The sequence below is a fragment of the Aphelocoma coerulescens genome, chromosome 1A, assembly GCF_041296385.1.
Source record: "Aphelocoma coerulescens isolate FSJ_1873_10779 chromosome 1A, UR_Acoe_1.0, whole genome shotgun sequence".
Classification (NCBI taxonomy): domain Eukaryota; kingdom Metazoa; phylum Chordata; class Aves; order Passeriformes; family Corvidae; genus Aphelocoma; species Aphelocoma coerulescens.
Window position 1 is genome coordinate 15,129,640 of NC_091014.1, and position 20,758 is coordinate 15,150,397.

Here is a 20,758-nt window from a genome sequence, read left to right on the forward strand (position 1 = left end):
TAAGGTAAGATACTTAGAACAAGTAAGGTGAGAATTTGGGAAGTGTATTAGCAGTCTTTCAAAATAGTGAAAACATATCCAAAAATGATACAAGTGTAGCTTTGTTTCGTCTGCAGTTTGGAGTTGACCTGCTCTGGGCCCTCTAAGCATTGTCTTCTCTATTGAGTGTGTGACATTACTGTGTATTATTGCTGTGCCACACAATGCGTTTTCTGTTCTGCAAATCTTGTGAAACACTACTGTAATTTGAATTAAGATTATCCTTTTTCTTTTATTTCAGTGTGTGCAGAAGCTTACAATCCTGATGAGGAGGAGGACGACGCAGAATCCAGGGTACTTCATGCTTAGAGTCAAATAGTTTTTCAATTCTCAGACATTAAATTTAGGAGGAAAAATGTAACCAGCTTTACCATTCCTTTCCAAAAACATCCTTATTATAATATACTTGAGTAATCTCTTGGGGTTTTGTGTTAAAGGAACATTTAAAAATTCTCTGTAATAGTCACCCATGCAGGATTTGATGTATTATTCTTAATTACCAAACCTGTGGTACATGGTTAAGAAAACATTTTTGTGCAATTATATTTACCCAGAAAGCACCTGCTTCTAAAAACCCTTACTGGGTGTCCTCATAATCTTGCACTAGTTTCCTTTTTCCTGAGGCAGAAAAAAGGTAAACTACAAAATTGCTAAGATTTTTCAATGTACAATGTGATAAATAATGAACTGTATTTATTTCTCTTATTTATGTCACCCTTTTAAAGACATTTACTTAGCTTTTAAGATGAAATAGCATGACTTTCAAGAGAAATTTAATTGTTTATATTCTACGTAATTTTATGGCTTGTAACACTGTCCAAAAGGTTACCTTATGGTATTACAGCTATACATAGCATATCTTTTGAAGCATATGAGTTGGAACAACTTGATTGATACTCAGACGAACCAGACACTGGTAATTTAGTAAATCTCTGGCTCACTCAGATAGTGTCAAGTCTGTTGTTTACTCTGTGAAATTTCTGATACAAATTTAACACAGATACTATTTACCAAAATATTCTTTAGGAAGTAGTGATGGCAAATGGCTGAATGTAACAGTGGTGCCTTTTATAAAACATGCATGTCCCAAACATGATTAGAGAATAGTAATGTTTATGTAGCAATAGTGTAGATAAAGGTGTCCAGAATGGCTTGCAGAAATGAAATGGATTCTACAGGTGTAAAGATCTTGTGATCTTAAATATAGCAGTGTTTCATTTGCTAATGCTATGGTGATACCATTTTATCACTGAGTGTTTATTCAAATCCTGAAGGTTTTGAAATGAAAGAGTTATGAATCATGGCCAAAATATTGTGTAAAATGCTTAGTTGAATTAACTCAGTCCTTCATCTGGTGCTACTATATGATAATCACTCTAAGAGCTTTTGTATTATATCCCTCAGATTATTCACCCCAAAACAGATGATCAAAGAAACAGACTGCAAGAGGCGTGCAAGGACATCCTTCTTTTTAAGAACCTAGACCCGGTAAGAAATTCTTGGTAATGAGCAGCATTTAGCAGTGCTGCTAAGAATTATTTCTCTTGAGCTTTTGAGCAGAAATTTACAGATTTGACTTTTGTAACCTCTTACGTATGCTTTCTTGACCACTTAATAAATTCCAGAAATGCCATTTTTTTAAACTGATACATCATGTATAGAGTCTTTTGTTTACCACCGCAAGTGGTAATATTGAAACACATTAATATGAATCTGTACATTAATAAAATGGATACACGAATAATATTAATTCTTGTATTTTCTTATTTAAATCTTCCTGTACACTGATGTCTATAAACACATCAGTTAACTGGAATGTTTAAGTTTTTTCTGTTAGTTACTTCTTAGCATCCAAAAGGTGCTGAGTGCTCCATCAAAAGAAAAAATTACCCCCAAAGCCTTCAGTTTAGCTATAGATGTAGCTGAACAAGTGAATTATGAAATAGGGGAAAAGAAAGGTATTAATGACGTGTTTACATTATTATTTCACTTAATGCAGATAGCATAAAAAAGCTTCAGGTAATTTTCTTCCATGCAAATAATTTCCTTCTGTTTAGTATAAAAACAACGACGAGCTTTTAAGAAAGCTTAAGTGCACTGAATGAATGATCTGGATCAGACAAAGGTGATAACGCTACCAAAAAAGCACAGAATTGTTTAAGGGGAAAGGTGAGTGTATCAATCAGAACATGCATACTGAGGTTGGGATGACTCACAGCATCCCAAATACTTTCTCAAGAGAATTGATTCAGTGCTGTCAAGGGAGAGAGCATGAGGGAAAGAGAAACAATTATGTAGATTTTTAAGTATGAGAACAGAAAGTTTAAAATTTGATTCAAGAGGGAGCTAATGGAAGGACCAGCCTGCAGCTCTGTTTGGAAGTCAGGTGCTATTACAGAGAATGCACATTAATTTGTGCTGCAGGTTTCCAGCTCCTGCTTATGTCTGGCACAAAGACTGAGTCCTGACCCTGGGTACTTGTTCCCAGAGAAGCCCTGAGGAGCAGTGAGCCACAAAGCCCCAGCTTAGCAGAAACCTGGAGTTATTGTTATGGAAGGGCATCAAAAGTCTCAACGTGGGTGCTAATATATGTGCATTCTTGGGACAGTAGGGGTCCTGACACAGAAGGTTTCCTAACTCCCTCATGCTGTATGTTTAATGGGTAGTTAATCAGCTGTTCCACTGTTCTTGTTCAATCTAAAGCCATGCAAACCTTTACCCTTCTGCTCCGGAATTATTTTTCTAAATAGCTTCAGGGAATCAAAATCACTTGTGGGCGTCTGCTCTGGATGTGAAATTGTTTTATTATATATTTTCCTTATTGTTGCTGTGCCCTGGCTTCCACTTGGCGGGACCATCATTACATTACCCTGCCAATGGCATTTTGGCAGACCCCTCTTAATTAAGCTCTGAATATTTCTCTTATGAGCCCTGCAATATGATGGATTATTGTGTACTCCTAGAACCTGCTGTGATATTAATAGTGCTTACAGTGTCAATCCTCTGGATGGGATCTGCTTTGCCTTACAGTCAGAGCTAAATAGTCTAAATACTCATCAGCCACTTGGTCTGCAGGATAGGGGTCTGTTGGCATCCTATCAGCTATATTGTACTGTTGTGTAGACATAGAGCATTAAACTGTTCCAGTGTGGGCACTTGATGGACTTTTTCCAAGGATAAATTCTTCCAAGGAATACTGAGGTATTACTTCCTCTGTTTGTGCTGCTCTTCTCAGGACTGTGCTTGCTGTCTCGATACTGATGTTTTGAAGTATTTTTTTCAATTCTTCTTCTGAATCAGTTACTTGTAATTGCTAACAGTTCCCACAGTCTGTTCCAGGTGTTTAGCAGAAGACTTCTCAGTAGAGCTCTCCCTTTGTGGAGGTTTGCAGTCCAAAGTCTTAAAATGGGCTCTGGGGATCTCCCAAGTCTTGTTCACCCTCCCTTTGCTCAGATTGTTCAGTGGATTAAGAACACTTCCTCCTGCTTGAAAGCCTTTACAGGCAGCATCCTGGAAAGTTGAATAAGATAATTTTTGTAAAGGAGTTTTTCATTACAATAATTTTATTCAAAAAAGACACTGGAAAACTACTGAGCTCTGAAGAGAGCAAAGATATGAAAATGTAGCCTTCTTAAGTCTGGCTTGTTTCTTCTGTGGAGCCAGGATCTATAGTCCCTAGGGGCTTCTCCCACTCCTCCTTCTTGTTCTGCTTCTGAGCAGCGACTCAAGGGCTCTGCCACTGTAGTTGCAGTAATTAAATGTTCCTGTGCCAGCTCTCTTCCTCACCTCTGCCTCTACATGAGAGCTGCTGCAGTTTACAGAGTGCTGTATTAGCAAAAACATTATTCATCTTGAAGAGAGATATCTTCTGCTGCTAAAGCTCAAGTCTCTGGAACAAAAGTCAAGCTTTGTATTGCTAGCATATGCCACTCTCACTGCTGTGTTTTTTGGTTGGGTTTCTTCTTGTACTGAACTTCAGCTTCTTTCTGCTGTAGTTCTGTGTGTGAAAGTCACCATTTCAAAGGTCAGTTAGAGGGGAACAGATGATGTAAAGGGCTTAATGGCTTTTCCCCGATGGCCTTTTAGCAGGGTGTCAAACACCATTTTCAAATACAGAAAAACATGTCTTACAGTGTGATCAGAATTAAATTCAGTAGATGATGCTCAGTGAAGTACACCTTTTCTTAACACTTTATCCCACCCTTACACACTGTGTTGTAATTTGAATGGAAGGATAAGATAAGGCTATCATTAAAGCCAAAGGAGACGTTGCAGTACTTGGGAGTGACTTACAGTTCTCTGCTCAGCATGTTAATTAAGTCCATTTGAAAAGACAAGAGCCATCACATAAAATTAAAACCCAGAAGAACCATTTGAATATTAGGCTAAATGAGAGAGGAGAAAAGATAACCTTCAGACTTTGAGACAACTTAGGAGTTGCTATACACACACAACACTGTCTTGAGCCGTCATTTAACTGTAGTAGTATTTAAATATCAGGTAAACTTGCACATATATATTTATAAATATCAGTATTTCACATATTGTCTGTGATTAAAAATATAATAGTGTAAAGGAGCACCAGTTCTCATACATTTCCCTGGGCAACATTCTTATGTTTTAAAGGCCAACTCTTATAAATTTCCTAAAGTCTGTGAAGTTACTTGAATTTTATGGACACTTTCTTTAACTTTGTAGATTGATGACGATGTGACTGGTCAGTGAATGTGAGTTCAGCAACGTATTCCTTAGGTAACTCCCTTAAATGCAAAATACTTTTAAAGAATTGACATGTTAGCAATATTTTTGCCTTTCTGGATGCTTAATCATTTGCCATCTAGCTGCTGTCACTCAATATCAGTTTCACCTAGCACATCACAGTTTTGAAAAAATTACTTCAAGAGAAGAATATGAATTGAAACATGCATGTGCAACAAGATGAATGAAAGAGGTTTTGCAGAGGTGCTTGGTTATTTTTAGAGGACCAGGTCAGGACAGAATCAGGAGACAAGTCTATTCAGATGTTTGTTTTCTTCTCCCCATGCTGTATTAGGTTAACTCATTCCTCTTCTAAAGCATCTCTTCCTGTTCTTCTTCCCAGGAAAACTTCTTTCTCTTAGAGTATTATCTATTGTCCTTCTCGGTTGCCTGCCTCCCCATTGCCAGAAACCATAATATAACTTTTTTGCTTCCAGGATTGTCATGGTGTGCCAGGCTGGTTACTCTACCTGCACGCACAAAGACTGTTACCAGACCCTCTCCTTCATTCTCCAGGTGCTGGAGGTTACTACAGAGGGCTCTGAAGCTGTCTGCTTTCCCTTCCACTTTCACTTTGTGTAAGCCAGCAAGGAGAAAACCAAGATGATGACCAAATGTTTTCAGCCCTTACAGAGGATAAGCCTGAAGTTGCTATCGCTGAAATTTCTCTCTGTTCAGCCTAACAGTTTTACAATCACCAGGAAGAATAGCAGCAGCAGCTCATCTAGTGGCACATGAAGCCTTCTACACTTCCTTTTCACAATGCAATTCAGAGTTGTTCTTTTGGTTTTGTCTCTTAAGAGGAAAATTTGCTGGAGTGATTAAAAACAGGCTATTTGGTTTGGCAGCTACGGCCCATAGGGCAGCAGTTAAAAAACCTGATGAACCTTTAATCAGAGCAAGAGTTTGGCTCTAGGGACTGGTACCATCAAAGCTGAGCCGTGCCCTTGCACTTAAAGTCTGAATCCTTTCTTTGGCAAAAATTCCCAAGCAGTGTTACATCATCTATTCTCTTTCAGAGAAGTTGAATATTGGAGAGCTTTGCCCTGCTAATGCTTGCACAGAATACATAAAATAGGTCTTGACCTTTTTCTAAAAAGTAATAAATTATACATATTGTTCATAAATATGCAAGAGCAATTTCTGGCCATATTACCACTCATGTACCTGGAGAATTAGTATAAGAGCTCACAAATATTGATTAATCAATTAGAATTGATTAACTTGAAGGAAGATGAAAGAGAATATAATGTAACTGTTTTATGAACAGTGGAATCTTATACTTAAGGCCAAATCATTCCTTGAAACTAACAGAAGATTCTCATGATGCTTTTAGGTTCTTAAGAATTTTGGTGAAGAATTAGAACTACTGATTTTGGAGCAATTAATGGGAATATACCCCCCCCATACATACATATATATATATATATATATATACACACACACACAAATGCATAATAATATATACACACATATATACATATATAAAATGTATGTATCATATATATATATACACACACACACATATATATATTTTATATATATATATATATATATATATATATATATATATATATATATATATAAAACTGAGCCCAGAATGCCTGAACATATTAATACTCTGTTCTCTTAGATGACACAGAGGTGATGACATTGAAGTGCCCTTCCAGAAAAAGGGCAGTGGAGCTGGGGAAGGGTCTGGAGCACAAGTCTGATGAGGAGCAGCTGAGGGAGCTGGGGGTGTTCAGCCTGGAGAAAAGGAGGCTCAGGGGAGACCTTACCAGTCTCTACAACTGCCTGAAAGGAGGCTGTGGCCAGGTGGGGGTCAGTGTCTTTTCCCAGGTAACAGGACCAGAGGAAATAGTCTAAAATTGACCCAAGGGAGGTTTAGATTGGATATTAGGAAAAATTTATTCACTGAAAGAGTTGTCAAGCATTGGAAGACACTGCTCAGGAAAATGTTTTGGTCACCATCCCTGGAGGTATTTAAAAGATGTGTAGTTGTGGCACTTGGGGTAGTTACAAAGTATGAAATGTGTTACTGAGCCTGTCTGATGGGCACGTGCATGATATTCGAGAGGCAGAGTACTAATTTAGCATGTAACTGTGTGGAAGACGGTTAAGGTATATTCTCAAGGAAAATACTATTGCTTGAAAATATTGATTGTACATTGAAATACAAATTAGATTCTTTGATAGTGAAGAAATAAATACCTTTTCATTAGTTTAAAAGTGGATATTATACAAGGGAATTAAATATTTTGAATTGGATCAATATTGCTGCTAACATTTTTATCAGAGTTCCCCTGGAGTATATGTGCATGGTTTTGTTTTGAAAAACAAATGCGGAGAGGTGTAGACATGAATTCTGTAATTTATCTTCCTCTACAAGTTTCTGAGTTGATGATTTAAGAAGTCCTTTACTTTCCATGGTTTACTTGCTTGTGTTTTGCTAACATTTGCTACCTTTCTCCCCCTCCCCATCCCCAGTCCCCTTCCTTTTCTGGTATTGTCTTCTTCATTGACTTTTTAATACCATGTTGAATATTAATTTGTTGATATTTCAAATTACACAAAGTGAGGAAAAAGTGGCCAGCAGGATGCCATTTTAACTGGGGCTCATTTTATGAACTCAGGGACAATAGAAGAACTGTGGATTCACTTTGTTCACATGATAATCTTACAGCTGTGTCTCAGAATGTTTTTACATATGAGACAGGCAAGTCTTGTTGCTACTATTTTGCTAAAGTGCGAGGAAGTCTTCTGCCCACTGGATTGTGCAGGCTGTCTTGGATCTAAAAAGGAAATTAACTGAGATTTCCTGTCTACCAGGGAGCACTCCAGCAGCACACTCATTCTTTTGTGGGATTCCCAAGCATATATAATCCCAACATATCATCCATTACTTTAGAGATTTAATGCATACAGCTTGATAGCTGGATTTTACCAGCTCCTGTCAAATGCCAGATTAGGATTGGCTCAGTTTGCTGTTAGATGCCACATCATTTTAATTGTAAAAATGTAGCTATGCCTTCTGTCCTCTGAGTACCTTTTCTAAAAGTCAGGAAGGAAAATTTTCAGAAGTTACTTTCTGCATTTGTCATTGTCATGACTGCCAGTGATGATCACGCCCTACTTTCATTTTATCTACAGTGCCTTGATTGATTCAAGTAGTACTTTGTCAAACAACAAACATTTATATCAGCAGTTTAAACATTGATGCTTCTTGGAAACCCCAGTGTTTGAGTTTAGTATGAACTTTATCCTTTTTCCTTTTACAAAACAGCTCAGAGTAAATTTATAAACTGATATTAAGAAGACATGTACCTGGCACAGCAGTAGCAAAGCACTTGGTAGTTTGGCAGTTAAAAGAGCCTTTGGCATTTGGGAAGGACATGCCATGGTCTACCAGCTCTCTTGAATAAAAGCTGTCTTGCAAGGACATATAAGTGACCGGATTTTTAATCTGTGTGAGATGTGTACTAAATAAAATCTCAATTATACTTAACATCTATTATCTAATTGTTGACAAGGAATTGTGTTGAGCTGTGATTGCCATGTTTGTTTTGTTGACTTGAGAGAAATTGAGGTTAGCATACTATTTTCAAACACAGCAACATGCATCTGGAGGACAGTACTTTGTGATACAAAGTCTATGAGAGGAGAGTTGTGAGTGTTTAGTTGTAGCTTTTCACTTGACCTGGCAAGAGGGATGGAATCACACACTGTGTCAGGAGGATGTCCTTGGTAAACCATTTATCATTCCTGTCTGGGGCTTTGTTCTTCTAAATTTCATCCTGCCTTTTGTAAGCAATTGTAAATGTGTACAAAATTCTGTGCATTTCCAATATGGAATGGCAATGCAACAGGCTTGCACACACCTTACTAATGCAGGACTTACTGGCATCACAGGAGCATGGTGGGACAATTCCCATGACTCCACTGAGATGGAAGGATACAGGATCTTTAGGAAGGACAGGAAGAGGAGACAAGTAGGTGGTGTTGCCCTCTACATCAATGACCAGCTGGAGTGCATGTAGTTCCACCTGGGGGTGGATGAGCAGCTGACAGAGAGCCTATGGGTCAGCATTAAAGGGAGGGCAGGGACAGGTGACATTATAGTGGGGGTCTTCTACAGCTGCCCAACCAGGAAAACTGAGCAGGAGCTTCTCTACAGACAGAATGGAGCAGCCTCCCATTCACAGCTCCTGGTCCTGATGGGGGCCTTCAACCACTCCCAACATCTGTCAGAGGGAAAATCCAGCAGGGCACGGGCAATCTTGGAACGCGTTGATGTTAATGTCCTTCTCCAAGTGATAGAGGAGGCAGCAGGAAGAGGTGCTGTGTGGACTGTTAGGAAGTTAATTAAAGCATGGACAGAAGCAAATCTGGCCAAGGACATCAAGGGTAATAAGAAAAGCTTCTTTAGGTATGTCAGTGATAAAAAACAGACTAGGAAAAATGTGGGTCCTCTCAAGAAGGGTGTGGGAGACCTGGTTACATGGAGAAGGCTCAGGTACTCTACAACTTTTTTGCCTCAGTCTTCACCAGCAAGTGCTGCAGCCACACTGCCCAAGCTGCAGAAGGTGAAAGCAGGCATGGGGAGAATGAAGAGCCACCCAGTGTAGAACAACCCCAACTGGGTTCAAGAACATCTCAGGAGACTGAAGGAGCACAGGTCCATGGGACCTGACGAGATATGCCCGTGGGTCTGGAGGGAACTGTCAAAGGATGTGGCTAAGCCACTACCCATCTTATTTGAGAAGTCATGGCAGTCCAGTGATTTGAAAAAGGGAAACATAACCCCCATTTTTTAAAAAGGAAGTGAAAAGGACCCAGGGAACTACAGGCCAGGCAGTCACAAAAAACCCCCTCATCCTGTTTTCATTTTACATGTATTTTTGAAGGTAGAACTGCTTTAAGGAAAAAAAGCATTTAGACTGCACCATTTTACAAAATACTAGACTTAATTCTGTTTATAAAACAGATCTGCTTTTTAATTCTAAAATTACCTATCTTTATCTTTTCAAAGTAACGACAGAGGGTGCCAGTAAATTGAGCCTCAGTCTGGCAGAGATCGAGAGGATTCACATAGAGCAAACTGGGCAAGCAAGTTATGTAATTCTCATTGTAAAAGTAAAAACCATGTTCCTGGTTTGGTTACTGCAGTCTGCTCTGTCTTAATTTAAAGTGGAAAATTTTAGAAAAGGGACCACTTGCCTTTAAGTTAGTTGCAGTTTATTTAGGAAGTTAAAATTCATATGCAATGCTTCAGCAGTCACTAGACTGCTCTCAGATGTATTAAATATCTTCATATGTTTTAAATATTTTTAAAAGGGAATTGGATTTGCGAATTCTACTCAGTTGCATTAAAAAATTGTAGATTTACATACTGGAAAAGTTGTGGTTTGGTGAGCTGGATTTATAGTTATGAGATTGAAAATGTTTTAACCAGAAATCCAAGATGAAGCACACTGAATAAAGATTTTAACTATATGTATTATTCCTCCATTGCAGGAAATAACTGTATTTTTGGTTTAACCTTTTTACCCAAGGTATCTTGGAAGTATTTTAATTTCTAGGGTTCGATGCCCATATAATCCATTTTTCTTGCATTGCTTGCACTTAGGCCTCTAGCCTCCCATGAAGTGTGGAGCATTCTGTATGTTCTCACTTGTTGTTAAAAGGCAGAGAAGGGCTGTTGGTTGGGGAGCCACTTTGCCAATTCAGATGTAAAGCCAGAGGAAGGGAAGGTGCTGATTCAAGTGCTTCAGACAACAAGCTGACATTAGGTCAGTTTTGCAGATTCTGTAGGAATTTCTTCTTGTTTACATAGAGAGGACTGAAAAGAATGAAGTAATGTTACCTATTCATTTAAGCATGGAAGTTTTTAAAAGGCAACTCCTGTACATGATTTTCAGTCTCTCCCAATGGCACCCACTCACACTTTTCTTTCTCTGAAATGAACTATAACACATTCACTGCTATCTGAAATGATCCATCTTTTTTCAAATACATACCTGTCTATACTAACAAAGGTACTGAACAGAGACATAGTTAAATGATTCTTTGGTGGCCTAGAAGGGCTGCCTGATGTCTCCCTGTACTTTACCATGATCAACTGCACTAAAGATGGATACTGCCATTCTGTTGTTCTTTGTGCCCACACACAGCCAACTCTGTGAAGGAAAACTTGTATTCAGCTTCCATTTTTCAAAAAGGCTTGGGTAACATGGTACTGCTGGTATTTTTAAAAGCTTTCAGTAAGTAAAAAATTCAACAGCATAAGGATGGAATTCATTACACCTAATTTATCTGTCTAAAAATTTTGTGTAACTGGGAGGTACAGTAGATCTCTCTATCCTCAGAGGAAAGAAAGGGAAATTTCTAGAGAATTATTCTGAACTATCTTGTATGGTTATCTCTGTCCAGGGGCTGCAGGAGGATTCTAGAGGACTGACTTAGGCTGGTGTTCTTTGGAAAGGCAAATGCCATCCATCTTTCAGTGGCTGGAAATGCTGTGAACCAAACCTCTGCAAAATGCAAATCTACGGGCTTTTTCTACCATGGTTTTCACTAGAATCTGCTGGTTTCAGTATGATACATACTTAATAAGTTTCAAGAAGTAGAGTATAGAATTCTAGGCATATTGCAGAATAAACCAAAAATAAAATTTAAATTTTTAATTTATCTTTTTAGGATTCTTAATCCACAATGAGCTGTGTTTGGTTTTTCTAGATGTGAATAGTCAAGTTTTAGGAGATTTACATCAAATAAGACAAATTAAGTAATTAATGCTTTGTTTTTGTTATTAGACAGTCGTAATTCAAATGATCACATTTTGTTAGTCTGTTAACATTTCTCTCTCAACAAAGTAGTTTTGTAGCTGTGTGTAAATTCCTACTTCCCAATGAGTCCAGCATTTACTTACTCAGCCAAAGCACTGCAGACCTTTATAGTTGCATCTGGCCCAACATTCTGCAGGCATTGTAAACTTAGACTTTCAAAATACTTCACAATTATTTTGAAACTAAATTCTGTAAGGAAGTTCTAAAGACAAAATCAGGTAAATGTATCGTTTAGAATAATGGATACAGGTTTTTTTTCAAGGGTATAACGTTACTCACTTGTGAAGGGTGAAATTCTGTCTTTGGATGGTCATGAGCAATTTATGTTGCAAGGAAGATCTATTTTATCATTTGCAGTGACAAGTGGGAAGCTGTGCTCTGAACACTGGAAGAGGAAAACCTAACACTGAATACTAAATAGAGCTGTTTTTCTATTATTGATCCACGCATTTCTGTAGCATGAATATTTTCCACCGTTAACATTTTTTATCTGCATATTGGGAAGCTGGCCAGTTAGTTAATTTGAAGAGTAAAATTTTAAAAGCAGATAATTTCTTGTCTTTGTGTTCTTTTAAACAGGAACAGATGTCTCAGGTGTTGGATGCGATGTTTGAAAAGATGGTTGAAGGAGGGGAACATGTAATTGATCAAGGGGATGATGGTGACAACTTCTATGTCATTGACAGGTGAATTGCTGTGTCTTATTATAACACAAAGTATTATGCAAAATTCCATTGAAAAAAGTCTGTATTCTATGAAGTTGTATTTAACGCTTACATTACAGCTTTCCTCTTGGTATCCAGTGACAGGACTCATGGGAATGGTTCAAAGCTGTGCCAGGAGAGGTTTAGATTTGACATTAGGAAGCATTTCTTTACCAAATGAGGTCAAGCACTGGAAAAAGCCTCCTAGAGAGGAGGTCGATGCCCCAAGCCTGTCAGTGTTTAAGGGGCATTGGGACAATTCTTTTAATAACAGTATTTAATTTTTGGGCAGTCCTGAAGTGGTCAGGTAGGTGGATAAAATTATTGTTGTAGGACCCTTCTAACTGAAATATTAAATCAGATGATCATAAAAGTGTGTCAGGATTCTGTGCTGGAAAGACAATATTTTTCAGCCTTCTGAGGTTACAGTTTGTCATCTCTTACCCAAAAGGCTGCAGGGACTTTACAATATTCTGTCAGCCTTGTGGTTTTTAGGTGTAGGGTTATCACCTCTGTGTCCCCTATCAATGAAATAAGTACACAGATTTTTGCACTACCTTCACAGGATTTATCAGTGCATACCATACAAATATTCAGCACTGAAGAAAATGATGGCTCAGCATCAATGGGCTTGGCAACTTGATGTTTTACAAGATATCAGATTTTACTGCATTCCCAAAGCAAAAAGAAAAAAGCTATTAAATTAACGATGGTGAGAAGAAGTGCACAATATATTAGAAAAATGCATATATTTATTTCATGATCTTATGTTGCTCCTCAGATACATTCCTTCTGTTTCCTACATCTGTGTTGTTTGTTTCATTAGAAATTACTACTTTAAAATATTAAATAACTTGTATAATTATTTCAGTGATCCTATCATAGCAATTTTTGCAAAGACTTGTGACATTTGTATTTTGTGTGGTTAAAATGAAATTAAGAAACAGATACTAAGTTAGATCTTAATTTTTAATAAGTTCTGGTGATTGATCACTGTACATCCATTCTATCTTTAAACTGAGTTAATGCAAAAACTAATAACCCTATCCTTCCCTGTAAAGAGGATTATTTATATTATTTATTGTTTATAGAAGTCAGTGAGATGTCTTTACAAGGTATTTAATATCATTTAAGCCAGCAAACGTATATTTCAAATGCTTTATCTTTGGAATTCACGGTATAAAAAATATCGTGAGAGGCTGCTTAGCAAAGGCTAGGCTGGATTCAACTCATGGTATTTATATATTTTATTAACAGAGGTACATATGATATTTATGTAAAGTGTGATGGTGTTGGGAGGTGTGTCGGAACCTATGACAATCGAGGATGTTTTGGTGAGTTGGCCTTAATGTACAATACACCCAGAGCAGCTACAATTATAGCTACCTCTCCTGGTTCCATCTGGGGTTTGGTAAGTAGAGTGCTTCTTTTAAGCTATCTTTTAAAAAATATATTCTATATAGATTTCACTGGCATGCTATAGAAGCAGTAAAAAAAAAAAAAAAAAAAAAAAATTTCAGAAAGTTTATTCTAGAAATCCTGAGAAATCCCAACAAAATGCTATCTTTTTCCAGAATCCACAGATGCAAATCTGAGGATTAATAAAATACTGACTTTAAAAAAAAAAAAAATTAATTTTAATTTCCCAAATTGAAAACCACTTGATAATTGCATATTAATTTTTTTCCCCACGTCTTGATTGGAAATTCCTTTGTTTCCAGAGTAAAATTCCAATATGAGGTTATTTACTAGTGTTATACTACCTGGATCTTTGACAAGAGTAATCTAATTTACCACAAAAGTAAAACTGGGATGGCCATCATCTTCAAGATGTACATATTGATCCAATGACTGACCTCAGGATTGAAATGAAACATGGTTTTTCACCAGCTTAATCCATGTGACTTTTGGGATTGTTTAGGACACTGTAAGAATGGTTTAAATTGGATTGGATTGTGTTGGCCAGTAAGTGCCCACTGTAGCAGTGAAGGCTTGCAATGCATTTCCCCTCTGCCTGTCACCAGGGCACAGCCACACAAAGTTAAGAGAAGAAAACACCATGTGTGTAGTTTTTCCATCTGTCTGGTTCACTTGCATGGCCAAATACTAAGGAATGTTCAGTTGGCTGTTTAGGGCAGCAGTGAGTCTTGTTGTGCTGAAATAGCAGAAAGTGGACTGTGACCCAAGACCCAGATTCATGTATTTTGGTTTTGTTTATATAAAAAACTAAAAGCCTCTTTGAGTACATACCAATTTGTGATTGTATGGGACCTCAGGATAATGAATTAACTTTGTAAATTAAACATCTAAATACTGAGGATTTCTTAAATATCCTAAATTGCCCACTCAGTGTTCACTGCTGTAAACTCTATCCTCTGTACATGAACTCAGTATGTACTCTCGGCAGAGATTTTCATAGCATGATCAGATCAGGAGCTTAACTTTAGCAGCTCTTGATTGACCTCTAGAGGAGTCTTTCTCAACTGACTGTAGGGAGAGACCAGTCAGGTTGACAGCTACACTGTATGACTAAAATTGGGTAATTTGATCATATTCAGCCAGGTCTAAAGTATTTTCTAGCACATATTTGCAGTTAGTAAACTCTCTTTTTCTCTTTGTATTTACAGGATAGGGTAACATTCCGAAGAATCATTGTAAAAAATAATGCCAAAAAGAGAAGAATGTATGAAAGTTTTATTGAGTCATTGCCATTCCTTAAATCTTTAGAAGTAAGATTTTTATTGCATTATTTTAATGGCTGTATTGGAGCTACCTGATAAGATTCTGCTTTTGAAGACTTTAAATTTGGCATTGGAAGTGTCTGCACATTAGAAGTTTGCATACTTTTTTTTGGAAAAGGACATTTAAATTTTTAAAATTAAATTTAGGAGAAATAATTATTATTCATATTATATTTTAAAACATAAATTAACTTTACTTTCAGTTTCCCTAAACTTAGTTTTACGAGATATTAGCCAATAAAATTAAACAGTGACTTGGGGAATTTCAAAATATTTTATCAGCTATATTTTTACATATATTTTTACATGCATGCTTTTCTGAACATAAGTTTTGAAGGATTCTTACAAAAATAGAAGCTTATCAGAATAGCTGTTAAATATGTAATATACCCTGTGGAACACTATTCAGCAGTTCTTTTTTTAATTGTAATCACACCAGGAAAATAAAGATACACTATTCTGTGCACAGATTCATGGAAAGAAATATGAAAGGGCTTTCTAAATATATGCTATCATAATGTTAACCAAATATTTCTTACATTTTCTTTTTTTAAATGAAGGTATCTGAGCGTTTAAAAGTGGTTGATGTGATTGGTACCAAAGTGTACAAAGATGGAGAACAAATCATTGCTCAGGTACAGTTTCTTCCTAGTTTTAGTTTTTCTTTCATAATAGGTAACAATAATCATGTTATTTATAGACAATGCATACTTTCAAACCCTATTTGTCTTTGTCACATTAAATCAATGAATCTTAAATATAAGAGGTGGCTATTTTGTTTCAAAAGCTCACTTTTCACTTATGATACTTTGAAAAACAACCCTCTTTGTTGGTATAAATAAAAGAGTCAACATTTTTAGTTTACTTAGAAATTCAAACTTTGTAAGTGTGCTCCAATGAGGAGCACTGAAGACTCACCTTGGTCTTGTTGTTAAAATATGGTAACCTTTTCAAGAGGAAGACAGAAGTAAACTCTTCAGGATAGGCAATTGGGATTGTTTTGCCCCAGAATAATTAGTGGATATCACACAGCCCCTGAGGCTTTTTATATTGGAAACTTGGTAAGGGAAATAATTTGGGAGGAACACAGAAGTGGATAAATAGTAGTAAGGATCCTAAAAATCTTCCACAACATTGGTTTTCTCTGCTTTTTGTGTAAGGCACAGTCAGCTATGTCTTTTAATGAAAAGGCCTTGCTGTCAGTTCTGTATAGATGTTTTGATTGCTATGTGTCTAGAGTATCATTTTCAAATTAAAAGTGGTTTCTTTTGCAACAGGTATCAAAAAGAGGAGCTTCAAGGCACTGGTTGCAAATATTATGATGCTACCAAGAAACTAAAAGGAAATTTTACACTTTTTTTACTCACTTTATTTTTTTTCTTGTGCAGGGTGACTTGGCTGATTCTTTCTTTATTGTGGAATCTGGAGAAGTAAGGATTATAATGACAAGGAAGGTAAGCATCCCTAAAACAACCTTTTTTTTTACCATTGTCACTAAAATCCTGAGTTCGGCAAATCTCTCCTCTCATACTCTTTCTTTCTCTTTCTCTTTTTACGTGATATTTCAGGGTAAACAAGATCTAGAAGAGAATGGAGCAGTAGAAATAGCTCGATGCTCAAGAGGACAGTATTTTGGAGAACTTGCTCTTGTAACTAACAAACCCCGAGCTGCTTCTGCATTTGCTCTTGGCACAGTCAAATGTTTAGGTATTATTCAATATTATTTTATATATAATATAAAATGACACCTAATCTATTTGGTTGTTTCTATTGTGACTCTGTCTTTCTGCAGAATATAAGATTTAAGGTTGTTTCAGTAATCACCTATTATCGTGCATTACTATTTGCATTACTTATCTGCAAAACTTACTTGCAATCAATAAATACTATTACACAACATTTCTCCAACATTTCTCTGAATGTATGGAAATAAACATTGTTTTAGGACAGTACAGAGTATTGCTGCAAACCACTTATAACTATCAGATAAATGTCTAATACTCTGCAGAAAGGTGAGGTGTTTCTTTTCTCAGTAGACTGACTCATCTAAGAAATAATTCTGTTAAAAATCCTGTGCCTTTTTATCCCCATGACTTAAGCTTTTAACAAATTCTTTTGTCTTCACCAGCTGTTAATTTAGTCATCCCATCACACTGTAGTCTCAGGCACAGGAAGAGTGAAGACTGTAGGAGTTGTGTTCATAGACAACCCTTTGCATCCATTGTTTTTCATGGTCTGATGTTTAGCTCCTAATTATGGGAAAACTGTAAACTGCAAAGATAGATTTGGCATTCCTGCATAACAATTTGATGACCAAGCCAGTAACCAAAAATTTTCTCTATTTTTCTAAAATTCTTAACTCCAAACACACTGAGATGATCAGGCAATAGAGATCAAAGATAAGACACATGGGAAAGAATAAGAGGCAGTGGTGAGGAAGAATGTTATTATCCATTATGGATGAATAACAAAGATCTCTGGTACTTCCCAAACAGCAGACATCTTGAACATTTCTCGGGAGACAAGAGATTACAGGCCAGCAGGTTGGAAGTATATGAAGTTTCCTCCCTGGCCTATTGGCTGGAACTATAGAGGATCACATTATGTGATCAGATAAAGAAAATATTCTGGTTGGCCGTGCACTGACAGTGTGTGTGAATTACTGTTTTCAACTTTTTGCTCATTTGCTGGGAAAATGAATATTCATTACCATTTTTACTTTGGGTGGAAGCAAATAAAAAGAGCAAGGAAATATCGGCTGTTAGAGCCCAAATAGAGCCAACAACATCACATAAGGACGTGGCTTTTTGAAATCTCATGGGTTTTAAAACTTTATTTTGTGGAGGAATCCAGGCCCCTTCAGACTTCTTCACCAGCTTTTGGGTAACATAAATCTTACTATGAAAATATTTTCAAAACAAGGAACAGAGAAAGTTCAAGTTTATTTATGAAGTTTCGAGACAGCAATGTGGTGGTTGATCTTGGTTTTGCTAAGGTAAGTGTTTCCTTTGTGTGCAAACAATGTATATGCCTCAGTAGTATATGTTGTCATTTAAAATCTTAAATTGGAATATCATAAATACTAGGATTAGTGTCTGTAACTGATGAGCACATCATATTCTTTCTCTTTCTCTCCCTTTTTATCTTAGTTATGGATGTTCAGGCATTTGAAAGGCTTTTGGGACCTTGTATGGAAATTCTGAAAAGAAACATTGCAAACTATGAAGAGCAGCTAGTTGCTCTGTTTGGAACAAACATGGACATTGCTGATACCAGTGCATGAACTAAACATTGGAGCAACAAGATCTGTTATGAGAATATAGCACAGTAGTGGTTAGTCCACTGAGAAATTGTCTCTCTTCCTATAGATGCCAAGCATTTTCTGTGATTTTAAGAATGGGATTGGGGTTTTTTGGTTTGGTTTTGGTTGGGTGGTTCTTTTGGTTTTGTTTGTTTGTTTTTTTTTACTTATTACAGTGGAGAAATAGTAAAGAAAATAGCAATTCAATAAATGGAGGGCTTGATTTTTAAAAGTGCTTAGAATTGATGGTTCCATCTGATATAAGGACGACCTGTAGTAGCACAGCACCTTTGAAGATCAAGTCCTTTAACACAGCATTTCCTTAAAGAATAGATTTTAAAAAAAAAACCCACATGTGATGAACTTGTTAAACCAGCTTCTGTTCTTCAAAAAGGTTACATCTTTTCTGGAAAGACTGTTAGTTTGAATGTGATATGTTGAAAGTATTAGTGCACACAAAGTGTTTATATGTATTAATACAGAAGATATACAGTAGATATTACTTTTTGACTATTGCAGTTGTCATGATTTTATGTTGCATTTATCACAGATGTAGTGAATCACAAGATTAATCATAAGATAAAGCATGACAATGCGTTTTGTGTAACGCTCATGACCCAAATCTGATTTTTAACATTTTGTAATTTGTTTTAAAGTCCTCTTTGTTTAGTATGTCATGTTTCAGCACGACATTGTAATATCTTATGCAATTTAGAGGACTTGTATATTTTTGCAATAAACTGCATTTTTATTAGTTACATGAATTCTGTACATGAGTGAGGACAGCTGACAAATTAACCTTAATGCTTTCAAAGCAAAGGCATGGGTCATTGTCATGTTCTACCTAATCATACATAATCTATATTGTTTTCCTTTTCCCTTGTTTTATATTTATGCATTTTGTCTTCTCTATTTATGCTTGTTCTCTAGTTAATTTTTTTTTGGATCTCACCTTTTTTATTGTTAAATCTGTTTCAAGTGAAATGATCTCTGTATATCTCTCTTCTTGCAGTCTAATCTTAGCTATCAGAGTCAATTACTGAAGTGATTGATATCAAAAGCCATGCTAAACTAAGCTTGTCCTGGAAAATCCTTAACAGGAAGTGCAAAAATATTTTTAATTTGAAAGATCAGTACTTCCAAAGCTTTGCACACATCTGTCATTGTTAAAGCTAACATGTCTTGCTTTCAAAAACCTGTAGGTCATCATGAAATAACATGTTCAGCCATAATAGCATGGGATACCTTCTGAGACTGAGGGGAGAGAGTATCATCTTAATTAGGAGCACGGGGCTCATTGCTTACGAGGGTCTGTGACTGGGAATTTCAGGCACAGTCCAGTTCAATCCTGCTTACTGACCTGTCTGTTGATGTTCATGGACAGCCAGTGCACATACTGGCAATGGGCAGTGCTGCCAAAATGACACTGCAAGAGTTGTAGGAAGGCTGCTTGTGCCCTGATTCAAACACCTGAACTATAACATCTTTCCTTCTTAGATAATGACTTTTCTAATGCCATATATTTGTGTATGTTGATGTAATCATTATGCTACAGTTAGTGATACGTTCTGACAATTTATATAATCATACCTGTATATGAAATCATGATTATATAATATGATAACAGTATATAATTTATATCATATAGTATGGTATAAATTATAAGTCAGATTCCTAACAAAATAAAATCTGAGCAAAATTTATATATGTAATTTTTTTTTACCTAGAAACCTGGTATGAATAATTGCACATACGATAACTTGCCTTTGTACTTTTGATTTATGGAAAAAAGAGAAGCCTGTTATACTAGAAGGAAATATCAGGTAACCAAAATCTACACTCTTGTCATTCTGTACGCTAATCTCTAAAAGCTACCTATATTTTGCACTGGCTTGATGTGATTAAGAAAAATGCTAGAAATTACCTGTATGGCAGTAAACTACAATCAAGGCCATAAATGCCAGTCATGATATTTTCAATATTGCTGGTTATATTTAAACTTTCCTTACAATAAACAACACTTTTATATATAAAAAACTATGTTTATTGATATTGTTGTTGTCTTTTAATTCTATTACCATAAAGTTACAAGTGACCTATTTATATTAGTTTATTAAAAAATTCATAATTCTTAACACTTTCGTGCTGATTTTCATAAATGACATTGTGAATGCTCTGTCTACTCAGAACAGACAACATGTTGATGCTGTAATTGTCATAACTTTATTTGATTATTTGCTTGTAGTTTATAGCTGGGAAAAAGCTGTGGAGTAACAAATTTAGGACAATCAGAGACTTTGGATTTTCTGATTCCCAAAATACAGCTTTATTGTGTTGCTCTTGGGTACTGGATGATTTCTGGAGCTT

General features: G+C 36.3%; 1 protein-coding gene across 3 annotated transcripts in view; it reads left to right on the plus strand.

Moving 5' to 3' along the window:
• PRKAR2B (protein kinase cAMP-dependent type II regulatory subunit beta) overlaps window positions 1-20,526 on the plus strand; it is an 80,412-nt gene extending 59,886 nt beyond the window's left edge. Inside the window, exons 3-12 of one of the 3 annotated variants that reach the window (XR_011146588.1) lie at window positions 281-333; window positions 1,444-1,527; window positions 12,225-12,331; window positions 13,607-13,760; window positions 14,977-15,078; window positions 15,651-15,725; window positions 16,479-16,544; window positions 16,659-16,797; window positions 18,240-18,423; window positions 20,119-20,526. Coding sequence is in view for 2 of the 3 variants with exons in the window: in XM_068994790.1 (XP_068850891.1) it covers window positions 281-333; window positions 1,444-1,527; window positions 12,225-12,331; window positions 13,607-13,760; window positions 14,977-15,078; window positions 15,651-15,725; window positions 16,479-16,544; window positions 16,659-16,797; window positions 18,240-18,373 (914 nt within the window). In the remaining variant the exon portion in view is untranslated. Of the gene's footprint in view, window positions 1-280; window positions 334-1,443; window positions 1,528-12,224; window positions 12,332-13,606; window positions 13,761-14,976; window positions 15,079-15,650; window positions 15,726-16,478; window positions 16,545-16,658; window positions 16,798-18,239 lie in introns of all 3 variants that reach the window. The other 2 variants (XM_068994790.1, XM_068994801.1) reach the window with 2 other exon arrangements.
• Window positions 20,527-20,758: the final 232 nt, after the last annotated feature.